The sequence below is a fragment of the Anguilla anguilla genome, chromosome 1 (assembly GCF_013347855.1).
Source record: "Anguilla anguilla isolate fAngAng1 chromosome 1, fAngAng1.pri, whole genome shotgun sequence".
Lineage (NCBI taxonomy): Eukaryota > Metazoa > Chordata > Actinopteri > Anguilliformes > Anguillidae > Anguilla > Anguilla anguilla.
In genome coordinates this window covers 87,748,158-87,760,821 of record NC_049201.1, presented here as the reverse complement: position 1 = coordinate 87,760,821, position 12,664 = coordinate 87,748,158, and the positions used below count along the sequence as shown (strand labels likewise).

At 45.6% G+C, this 12,664-nt stretch overlaps 1 protein-coding gene across 2 annotated transcripts in view; it reads right to left on the bottom strand.

Annotated features, from left to right (window-relative positions):
• Positions 1 to 4,163: 4,163 nt before the first annotated feature.
• The window catches only part of rp1l1a (rp1 like 1a), a 19,478-nt gene continuing 10,977 nt past the window's right edge, over positions 4,164 to 12,664 (bottom strand). For both annotated transcript variants that reach the window (XM_035406997.1, XM_035407004.1), the window contains exon 4: positions 4,164 to 12,590. In XM_035406997.1, coding sequence (XP_035262888.1) covers positions 5,806 to 12,590 — 6,785 coding nt within the window. In that variant the 3' untranslated portion in view covers positions 4,164 to 5,805. The remainder of the gene's footprint in view (positions 12,591 to 12,664) is intronic.

Genomic DNA, 12,664 nt, shown 5'->3' with positions numbered 1-12,664 from the left:
GTGCTACAGTAACTCTGTGTGAATATGTGTTTTCAGTGCTACAGTAACTCTGTGTGAATATGTGTTTTCTGTGCTGCAGTAACTCTGTGTGAATATGTGTTTTCAGTGCTACAGTAACTTTGTGTGAATATGTGTTTTCTGTGCTACAGTAACTCTGTGTGAATATGTGTTTTCTGTGCTACAGTAACTTTGTGTGAATATGTGTTTTCTGTGCTACAGTAACTTTGTGTGAATATGTGTTTTCTGTGCTGCAGTAACTTTGTGTGAATATGTGTTTTCTGTGCTGCAGTAACTGTGTGTGAATACGTGTTTTCTGTGCTGCAGTAACTCTGTGTGAATATGTATTTTCTGTGCTACAGTAACTTTGTGTGAATATGTGTTTTCTGTGCTACAGTAACTCTGTGTGAATATGTGTTTTCAGTGCTACAGTAACTCTGTGTGAATATGTGTTTTCTGTGCTACAGTAACTTTGTGTGAATATGTGTTTTCTGTGCTGCAGTAACTGTGTGAATATGTGTTTCATTAATTACATACAGGTGCTTAATGAAAATGACATACTAAAGGCCTGATGGAGGAACATGCTACAAAAAACAGCCGAAGATGGATAGCCCTGTTACTGGCTGAATTCAAAGACTTTATTTGAAACACTGTAACAGAGGAGTATTTATAGCTGCGTTTCCACTGCAGGAACTTTACCCCGGAACTAGGAACCTTTTGAGGAACTCAGTGCGTTTCGACCGCAGGAACTAGGGTCTAAATTAAGTTCTGGGGACTTTATTTTACCCCCAAAAAAGTCCCTGCTCAGGGGGTAGTACTTTCCAAAAGTACTGGAACCTTTGGGGTGGAGCGCAAGCGCTGAAAATTTCTGATTGGTCGACTACTTGCAGTGTTTTATTTCAACCGCCATTTTTAAAAATCTGCAGCCGCAAACCGATTTATTTTCATAATAACTTGAAATCAAACTTGTATATTATGTGGCGCAGTAGCCTACTTTTGGTTATAGCCTGCCAACGTCTTGGAATTATAACGTGTGCTCTTCTGTTCTTTTCTTGCTTTAGTATTTGTTTTATAAAATGCTAAGTATTCGTGCTGGGACAGCATATTACGTACCAAAACATTCAAACGGTTTAATTTGGTTGCTGAATATTTTCTTCCGGATTTTCTTTGTTAGCCCGTTGTAATTGACTCAAAACGTTTGATACAGTTATGTGAGGTATGTGGTAGTTCTGCGTAATTTACATTGGTGATACAGTAAAAGCAAACTGGAAATCACCTTCCGCACTTTTTGTCAGGGTAAAATAATAGGTTCATTCTAGTAATCGTCCCTTTTGCTTTTTCAGACTTCCATAATTTTACTCTGCCATTCTTCAATTCCACAAAAAGACCAGGAAGACTATGGACTAATTTATGGTGCATGGTTCGCATCTGGAGGGCACACTTCGTTGCTCGGCTAGCAGTAACTTTGAAAGAATGCAAACGGTGGCTGTACCACTGCTAATTTAAATTTCCACGCAAGTCCGAGTTTTCGTTCTATTCTTGTCATTTTGCGATTAGCCTATATGGAATTGACGATAAGAAAGTAATCAATTCAACAGCAAATTGTTTACAACGTGTGCATGATTTCTTGTTGCCAGTTATTTGTGGAATGTGAATGCATTCTGTCGCCTCGGATGTCAAGACATGAAAGTGAATGTTCGCATAAAAACATAATGAATGTGTTTGAGAGGATATATAATACAGTTACAATCTGACTATTGGCCTGTTATATCCTATTTGTTGCATAACAACGGTCCAAATTCAACTACCAATGACAGTTTTGCTTGACAACGGTAAAATATACCCAAACGGCCGCGGAAGAATATTTCAATTTCAGGTGATTAAATCGATAAAAATCAATAAATACAAAAGTAACTATATATAGTCATTGTTGGTAACCCGTTTTATATAAGTGGAATAAACCCCTCCGGGCTGTCCGGGTTATTAGAAAATAATGTAGGCTACTTTGGTGGTAGTGTGGGGTTACAGAGGAAATCATAGGACAGATGGACCGACGACAACGTCGCTTTTTCATACGTCAGTGGGCTAATTTGCCTAATCTGCGGGACTTTAGACCGCAGTGGAAACGCAGACAACAATGGGCTGAAGGAACCTTTCAGTTCCTTGAAAAGTAGTTCCGGGTACTTTTGGTGGAAACGCAGCTTATGTTTCAAAGTGGTATTATCATCACATATTTTTTTTAAATTATTGTATTGTTTGAATGTTGTTTTACATTGCCTTATTGTATTGCTTGCTGCCGCTCGGGCAGGACACCCCCCGCTGCTTCTTAACTACATTACATTACATACATTTCCTCCCCAGACACTCCCACGTCACTCCCCTGCTCACTACCCTCCACTGGCTGCCTGTTATAGCTCGCATAAAATTTAGAACATTGGTCCTAGCATACCAGGCAGTCAAGGGATCAGCCCCAGCATACCTCCACAAGATATTCAAACCCTACATGCCAGCCAGATCCCTCCGTTCTGCTACCTCAGGACGCCTGGCACCTCCCCCTCTTCGCACCTGCACTTCCAGAACACGTCTCCTGTCTGTTCTGGCCCTACGATGGTGGAATGACCTCCCCGTGGAAGTCAGAACAGCTGAGACACTGACCCATTTCAAGCGACGACTGAAGACTCACCTCTTCAGGCTGCACCTCTCCCCATCCCTCCCTACCTCCCTGTAATCTCTTAAATGACTGTAAGCTTAGGGTTGTAACTAGGTAGCTGTTTCGTAGGTGACTTAGCTAATGCACCTGTCTTAACTACTGCTTGTATTTTTTCCATAGACTGCGTTGTTGCTGTTCTCGTTGTGTTAGTGTTAATCAGTTTAACCTTCAGGGTCCAAGTTGAACTATGCGGTTGTTTCCGGCACTTGGACCGGTACTTCTAGGGTTTTCGTCATACTTGTTCCTGGTTATGGTTATACACTTTGTTGTACGTCGCTCTGGATAAGAGTGTCTGCCAAATGCCAGTAATGTAATGTAATGTAATGTAATTACATAACTGCACTGGCATCTGCCACAGCCCACCCCTATCCTGACTGGTCCCAGGCAAACATGGTACAGCCCACCCCTATCCTGACTGGTCCCAGGCAAACATGGTACAGCCCACCCCTATTCTGACTGGTCCCAGGCAAACATGGTACAGCCCACCCCTATCCTGACTGGTCCCAGGCAAACATGGTACAGCCCACCCCTATCCTGACTGGTCCCAGGCAAACATGGTACAGCCCACCCCTATTCTGACTGGTCCCAGGCAAACATGGTACAGCCCACCCCCATTCTGACTGGTCCCAGGCAAACATGGTACCGCCCGCCCCCATTCTGACTGGTCGCAGGCAAACATGGCACAGCCCACCCCCATTCTGACTGGTCCCAGGCAAACATGGTACCGCCCGCCCCCATTCTGACTGGTCGCAGGCAAACATGGCACAGCCCACCCCCATTCTGACTGGTCCCAGGCAAACATGGTACAGCCCGCCCCCATTCTGACTGGTCCCAGGCAAACACGGTACAACCGCAGCTACAACTGATAACCATAGCGGTAACTTATAAAATAAATGTGAATTTTTTTATGCTATTCTATAACTATGATAAAATCTGTTTTATCAACACAATAGTAATTACATATTTAAAACCTATGACCTTCCTATATGCACTTATTGTACGTTGCTTTGGATACAAGTGTCTGGCAAATAAATGTAATGTAATGTACTATATAATCTCCTACTCATAAATTTAAATGTTTAGCATTTATCAGATGCCCCTATCCAGAGAAACATAAACAGATTCAGTTTTAACACACAAATATCCATTTTCACAGCTGGATATTTACTGAAGCAGTGCAGGTTAAAGTTACGATCTCGAAGATCTCCGTTTCGTTCTCTTTTGCGGTACCAATGGCGAGAAGCAGTAATTGCAGGTGTGTTTTTGTGTGTCATTCCCAGAGATCCAACCGGAACCAACCAGTGTCGCCTGTGTGACGTCAGTCAGTTTCTGAAACCAGAAACCAGAAACCTGAAACCTGAACAGTGACAAGCCCACTTCCCATTATGACACTGTGCTACCCGTATCTTTTGATTAATATAATCTGGTTATTGAAATAATTAGCTTAAAAAATTGATGATAGTTTAAATACTTATATACTTTATTTAACAAAGAACATAATTACATATGCAAAATTTGAAACCTTCCAGAATTTTAGACAAGTCCTCAGTCCATTCCAGAAAAAGTATAATGTAGTAGTTTGCAGGCATTTTAAGATGGCAAATAAGACAAATGAACGCATTTTAACAACTGCTAGCTCCAATAATACTCAGTAGATCATGAAACAACAATAAAACAGCATCCATAAAAACATGTGCTTCAACAGTATATTTTCATTCAACTAACTACGTGGAAGTACAAGTGCAGTTCAGCTGATAATCTTCCACAAATGTGTGAGCTAATGTGGCTTCACCTTAGAGGCAAGCATACCTTGTGGGCATGGAGAGAGACTATAACTATGATACAGTTTATTACTGATAAAGTGGGAACTAATTAAGATAGATATATATGGTATGCAATACACTTCAAATTCCAAGTGAACTCTTTACTAACTCCATTAGTAGAGCATTATAGTATTTCAAGCGTACCAAACCTAAAGTGACACAAGTTAATGGAAATCATATTTTTGTTGAATTGATGTCATGGTTGTGCATGAAGTCCGCTCACCATTTAAAATTATTTGCAAAAGAGTTTTCTTCAGGACAATATGGCTGTGAAAGAGGCAAGGTCTTCTATTCTCACACTTGGGACGAAAGGAAAACACTCATTAAATAATCATATGCAACAGTTTGGAGGTTAATATTACAAGACATATTCAAAGCAACACTGGAGCATATACCCAGTCCCAGAAGGAATAAATACTGGCAGGTTGTGTGGAATGTGTGTATTTCTCAATGACACTCGTTTGAGAAATCTCAACACAAGGCCAGGACACAAAACATAGGACACAGGACAGGACATAGCACATGGGAAACAAGACAAAGGACACAGGACAGGACATAGGACTCAGGAAACATGACATAGGATTTAGGAAACAGGACATAGGACATATGTAGGGCACAGGGTTGTTTAACATTCCCTGAGATTCTGTCCCTGTAAAACAGAACATAAATAATGGTCTGATTCAAAAATTCTCAAGTAGTCTTTTCACAAATTTGTTTTAAAATGGCAATACACTGTGGTTCCAATATGTTCAAACAAACAAACAAGCAAGAAAGCAAATAAATAAATAAATAAATAAATAAACTGTTGGCTACTCAATGCTCTGTTATCTGCAGCTCCTTAGATGTCAAATGCAGTAGGGCTAAGGCTTACTTAACTGTGAGTATGTTTTGTCCAGTACATACATTTGACACATTCATAATTAGAAAAGAATCAGCTACACAGTCCATACATAATTTCTTCTTGAAGTAAAAATATTGTCCTTTCACTTCCATAAACTTGTGTACTAGTGTCAATAATAGGAAGCCTCCTTCATATATTTTTATATTTCAAAGAATTCTCCTTTTTCATAAACCTGGGTTCATAAAGTTGGGTTCACAGGTGCAACATGATTATATTTGATTGTACACAGATACCTAGACTTCACAGTAACAGGGAATGAAAAAGTAAAGTGCTGAAAGTTAAGATTTATTTTACGACACTAATGTTATACCTCTAAAAATAAAGGTCAAGTTCGCTCTTCTTTGGCTTCCTTGATTCTGTGGATTTTAAGGATTTTATGTCTGAGTGACCACATGTCTCCCTTCAGCATTGCCGTCTAGTTTGGCAGCCATTTTGTGTCCCTCTGTGCTGGAGCATCCTGGATCTTTGACCTCCTCTTCTGAGGAAGCTGGATACATGTGATTGCTTCTGGCTTTGGGGCTGCCATGGGAACTTCTAATGTCATTAGTCTGTCCCTCAGTCTCTAAATCCATGGAGTTTTCTCTAGATCCTTGCTGAGATTCCATAGAAGACTTTGTTATTTGTCTCATCAGGTGATTTTTAAAGTCCTTTTCTTCCTCACCACAGTAGTTAATATTGTCTTCCCCATCAGTCTCCTCAATAGTATCCGCTTCCTCTCCACACCTCTCCTTTTTGTCTTCCTCTTGATTGCTTTGTTTTTCCTTTTCATCCTCATGCTTCTTCTCCTCCTGCACCTCCCTCACTCCCCTGCTCTTTTTATTTACAGGTTCAGGCCCAGAACCCTCCCTGTCTGCCTCCAGCCTGTCTCCACCCCCTGTTTCCCTTTTCTCTTCAGTCTTTTCTGTGCCTGTCCTGCCAGATTCACCATCATCTGCTTGGTTGCCTAATTCCTTATTTGCATCATCTGCCTCATCTTCCTCTTCCTCCTCATTCAGCTCATTCTCAGCTACTTCTTCATTTTTACTGTCACCAGTGGCACAGCCTTCATCACCTCCATCCTCTACTTCCTCATCTGCCTTTGAGTCTTCTACTTTCTTTCCTTCACCTTTTTCCTCACCTTCATCTGCTCTTGTTTCATCTGCATCTGTCTCTCTTTCTTTATCCTCCTTTTCCTCTGCAGCCTCTTCAATGTCCTCAGCTTCATCACCCCCTTCCTCTGCTCCACCCACCTCTACTCTACCCTCCTCACCTTCCTCTGTTTCATCGTCAGCTGTCTCCTCTTCCTGCTCAACCACACCTTTCTTTTCCCCTTCCCCCTCTTGAGCTAGTCCTTCCTCTCGACTGGATTTTTTAACTGTGCAATCTTCATCGTCATTCTCCTCTTCTGACTTCTCCGGCACCAATTTAAGATTTTCAGCTTCCTCATTATTTCCAGCCAGTGCCTCCTGCTGTCCAGTTTGCTTCTGCTGGGATGGCTCCTGTTTCTTCTGCAGGATTTTCCGGAGATCAAAATCCTTCATCTGCGGAGGAGGATTCACAAACTCAGGTGGGATAGATCTGGCAGCCATTTTCTTCTTCATGCAGGTGTCACAGGGACAGAAGTCATCCTCACTGCGCTGGTCGCTGTAGTCGGTGGCTGTAGCGGTGAAGTTTTCCTCGCTCCTGGAGAGGGATGAGTAAATGGACTTGTTGCGCATGACCCTGAGCCGCTGGCGCCGCTGCTCAGTTTGCTGGGTAGACTCCCGTGTGATGGCCTGCAGGGACGACCTGGGGCCTCTCGCTGCCCGGCTCTGGATCTTCTTGAGTTCCCAGCTGATACTGGACTGTATCCTCATGTGAACTTCATCCTTGAGCTCATTTATCATAGTGTCAAGCAGCACACTCTCATCCAGATCCCACCGCACCTTAAACTCAGCCATTGCTGTCATATAGTGGGACATAAACTGCTTCTCCAGTTTTTGCAACAGGTTCAGCACCCAAACAGGATCAGGGTCCTGGGTGGTCTTTTCGGTCACCTGTGCTCTTTGGACCGATGTGGATGTCCCAGAGCTGGTGTCCTTTGGGTCCTTCTCATCAGGGGATTTTTCTGGGTTGCTGTCATTTCCAGAACTCTTGTTTGATGAAGAGGGTGTTTCTATCACATCCTTTGGGCTTTCGCTGCTCCTGATAGTTTGTTCTGAAGCCAGACCCTCTTCTTCATCCTGTTGCTCTTTCTCTGTGTCTGTTTCTCCACCCCCGGGGGTGCCCTGTACTCGACTGGCAATGTCTGGGGTGGCTGGGTCAGATGCATTCTCCAGGGCTTGCTGGGAGTTCTCCTCTCCATCACTGAACGCAATGGGCTCCTGCGGTGCATCCTGCTCTAACACTGGAGTGATCCTGCCTTGCGCTATGCCCACTTTCAGTACCTGATCAACTGTTCCCATGCTCTTCCCAGATTCTCCTGAGCTACCGCTAACATCCACTCCTGAAGATGATCTAGGATTGCACTCATCATCTGGGCTATGGTCTTTCAGCTGACTTTTCTGCCTGGTCTGGTTGCAGTCTAGGGGGTCAGAGAGCCAGAGCGACTGCAGGATGTCCATCACCTCCTGGTATTTGTCACTTTTGGCCTTCACATCTGCCGGGTCAGAGCCCACCAGCTGCAGCTTAGTCAGGCAGTCCAGCAGCCCTTTAGCTGAGGAGCTGATTTTCCGCCCATATACTGGGGACACTTCAGGCAGGCTGTTACACCTGTCCAGCTTGGAGCTCAGTAGTACCTTCATCACCTGTACAGAGGAGTGGCAGCCCTTGGTAAAGCTGTCTCTTATGAGGCATTTTGACTCAGGAGACTGGGCCATGTCAGTGGTGTCTGGGTGCTCTAGTTCTGCTGCCTCTGGAGCACAGATCTCGTCCTTTATTTTCTCTGGAGCCTCAGCTTTTATCTGCTGCTCCTTTCCCTCCTCAAATGCCTGATCACCCCCAGTTACATCATTAGTCAAGTCTTCTGATTCCTTTTGTCCCTCCACAGCTTCTCTCCCCTCACAGCACTCCTCAAAGTTGTCTCCCACTTCATAAATGGAGTTGTCTGATGGTATCTTCTTCAGCCACTCATTCACTACCTCTATAGGGGAGGTGTCTGGCAAGCTTGAGGGCACAAGTTCTGACATTTCATCTTCTACATTGTGCCGAGAGGAACTGCTGCCCTTCCGGGTTCCTGATTTACAGCTCTTCTCACTTTTGTAGTTATTTTCATGCTTGCCACAGTCTATCACTTCAGGAGCCCTGTTATGCAAACTTTCAGAAGCGGTGGACTTAGGCCTTCCCATAGCTTGTCTAGAGTTACAGTTTTTCCTCAGAAGATCTGCTGCAGACAGTGAGTTAGACAGGATACTGTCGCCAGAGTTTCCCAGCAGCATGGCAGGTCCTTTATGACTGTGAGACCTTTGCTTTGGCAAACTCGGACTAAGGCGATCTTGAGAACTGGCAGAGTTTGGCCTTGAGGCTTCCTCAACTTTTAAATCATTTATTGGAACTTTCTTACTTGATTTTGTCTTCACTGACTGAACACTCCCATTAATGCTCTCAGGTTTTGTAAGCTGCTCTTTCACTTGCAAGTGAGAGGAAGCATTGGACTGACTGCTTTTTGGTCTCTTGTCAGCTGCTGTGATGCAGTGATTTTTCATTGTTGACTTGCTGGTTGTTGAGTGTGCAGAAGCCTTGGAGATGGACCTGGGCATTGTGCCTTCACCTACACCATTGCTCCTGCTACTTCTGGAGCTAACCCTGGAGACCTCCTCATCTGCCACTGCATCCACTTCTCTTTCCACCTCACTGGGTAATTTCCTAGCATTCTCAGCTACCCAAGAAGTCTTACTTGCTGGTCGGGAATGTTTAGATGGGGATTTCTTTCTGGATGCTTTTGACATAGCAGAGGAGGTTCTGTCCTTATGAACATGCAAGTAATGATCTGATTCACTTTTTCTGGAGTTTTTTGTGCTTGTAGACTTAACACTTGCTACCTCTGTCTCACTACCTGAAGCCATCCCTGAAGTAGCTGAAGCTGGTGTACCTGCTTGTGGAGAAGAGCCTTCAGTCTCACATACCATTGGTAAAATAGTTGTTTCTGGTGTTGACCTTTCTGACTGGCCCTGTGACTTGATAGATCGAGCTGAGACCAGTGAGTTTTCAGATATAGTGCTCCTGAATCTCTCTTCTGCATCACTAGCAGCCTGTTCTTCCACTGCACCAATGGAGATAGACACCATGGATGTGGGAGTTACAAGCCTCTCAGAGTCACTGTGCTGTGATTTTGCAGATTTCACTGACACTACTCTGTCCACCCTCTCTGCATCTGCTGGTGTTCCATCCCTCTCTGAAGCAACACAATGACACTTACTGGACTTCTGTGACCTTCCAGAGGCTGTGGTTTGCACAGAAAAGGTGCTGCCTGCCCTGTCATTCCCTTCCTGCTCTGACCCTGGTGTTGCAGGGCTTGAGACTCTGTCTGATGCTTCCTTGAAACCATTGTGGATTAGCTTGCTGGATGACCCTGACTTGACTGAAGCTTTAGAGCTCAGAGAAAGTGCACTTGCTATCCTTGTCTCAGTGTTCAGGGGTCCTATGTCTCCATTCAGTTCTGCAGCAGCAGTAGGCCCCTCTGATTTATTTGATTTCCTGGACATCGCACAGCTGTTTGACTTAGCTGATGTTGCACTTGGGGCTCTTTCTGTGTTATCTAATTTAGCTGATGGCTTGGTGGATGCTTTTGATCTGGTAGATGATTGTGTTGTGCACTTGGACATCCCACTGGCTCCTCTTTCCACAGTTTCCCCTGGGCTTGTTGCAGACGCTGGTGTAAGAGCCCTTTCAGACAAATTTCCCTGGGACACGTTTGACCGCTTTGAGTTTGCTGACACATTTGTCTTGGTAGACATGGTGCTATCTGGTCGTTTTCCATTCAGGTCCTCTTTCTCCCTGCAATCCTCAGCCACTCTTTCTGGCTTTTGAGTTACAGCTCTTTCTGTTGCAGTGAGCTCTGAGCATCTGGAGCTCTTGGATTGCTCTGAAGTGTGCGATTTATCTGACATGCTGCTGATGGCCCTCCCCGCTACACAACCTGCTATTTCCTCTGAAACTTGTCCATTGGTATCCTCTGATTTAGCCAATCTGGCCACTGATGCATTATGCTCAGACGTGCACTGTGCAGAGGGGGTTGTTTTGCCTGACTCAGCAGAAATGGATTTTCCTTCTGCCTCCCCCTCTGCAGGACACACTGACACCATCAGCCCTGCGACTGACCGACTGCATGCACTGCACATGGACCTGTGGCTCTTCCCAGATTGTTCTGAAACTCTGGATTTGATGGATCCAGCACTGGCAGCTCTATCTCCAGGCTCTGGCTCCTCTTGTTCCTTATCGCCTTTGGGGGGGTTTCCTGAGACATTAGATGCTGGGGTTTCTGTTCCAGTGGTGTGCTCAAATTTGTTGGACTTCACAGAGCGGGTTGATGCATTTGACCCAGCAGATGCTGCAATTGCTGATCTGGGATCAGCCTCTTCTGCCATCTCCTCCACATCTATTTGGGCAGGAATCTCCGATGCTTGTGTCCCAGCCGTCCCATTGGACCCTTGGCAGTGCAGACACACATGTGCATTCCTGGACCTACTCGAGGTCTGTGTGCCTGTGGATGTGTTGCTGATGGACCTTTCCTCTGTCTCCCCAGTGGCACTTTGGCCTGTGCCCTCCAGTCCTGTAGGGGACACTCTCATATAGCAGCTGTGCTCTGATGTTTTGGATGCTCTAGAGGCTCTGCTACTGAAGGCTCTTTTGCAGTCTCCCTGTGCTCCCTCAGTCTCTGAGGAAGCTCCACCATGACACTTGGAGGTCTGTCTGGATGATGCACCACTCTTCTTCCTTTTTTCATTATCATCCTCTTGCTCTGCTTCGTTTGGGAGACTGTCTGGCTCTGGGGAGGCAGCCTTGTTGGACTTACGGGGATGTGAGGAGTGGGCGGAGCAGTTGGACTCCCTGCTGGGGGGTCTGGGTGTGAGATGGATGATGGGTGAAGCAGAACTGGTAGAGCAATTCAACTTTGTGCCTATGGCTGACACTTCAGGGTTTTCTTCTGGGGTCCCTGCTGACTGCAACTTCTGATTATTTGCAGCAAGCTGCATACAGGACCTCACAGATGCTCTGAATGCACTAAGCGGGAGGTCCTCTTCTTCATCATTTTCATCATCATCCTGGTCTTCCCTGAGAGCTTCCAGCACCTTGGAGGAGTTACTGATGGCAGATGTCGGCCGATCCTCTATCACCCCATTGACCTTGACACTGATCTGCTCTTTGTGTGAGCAAATGGAACTGCTGCTGTCAGGTCTGGCCTGGTCACATTTGGTGTTGTTTTTTTGGTCTCCCCTGGGCCCAGGAGATGCAGTGCAGATTTCACTGTGGCTACAGCAGCGGCTGACGGAGCAGAACTCCACCCTGGTGTCTCTGTCCTCTGCTGTTTGCTGGATGCAGGTGGCCTTTTCCACCACATGCTCAGTGTACTCCTCGCTAGAGCATGACACGGTGTGCATGCTCGCCACAGATGCCTTCTTGCAGACAATTTTGCAGGACGAGGTGCTAGAGCTGGAGGAGCGGGCGGGTCGGGTGGGGTCCGGGTCACTGTGGAGAGGGTGCTTCCAGATGTCATACTCTTGGCAGTGATTGCAGCAGTTTTGGCAGCGGGACTCTTCCAGGAGCATCTGCTCCAGCTTTGTGGTGTAAGTGTCCTCCACTTCACAGCCGGAAATGGACTCCGGCTCTGAGAAGCCCTGGGTTTTTCCCTGCTGGAGGCCGCTGGGCTCCTCCTCTTTCCCCAAACAGCACTCAGTCCCAACGGCAGACTTCTTAATCTCTGTGGACCACTGGAGCGTCTCATCGTTCAGGAGGCGGAAACGCACACTCATATGCACAGACAGGCTGCCATCCTTGTTGACAATGACTCTTTTTTCAATGTCATCATTCGTCAGGCTCCCCTTAGTGTGGGGGCAGGTGCCAGCACAGCCACTGTTGCCCGGAGATGCGTTGAGCCCATTGGGGTAGGATTTCTCAGAGGACAGGGAAAACCGGGTTGAGCGGTTGCTCGAATCCGACCTGGGGTGGATGATACTTTTCTTGGTCTCGAGTCCAAAGTTGACTGTGATTGAGCCATTTATAGAAACAGGAGAGATAAAATTAGCTTGACATTCTCAAATAAAAACAACATGAAGC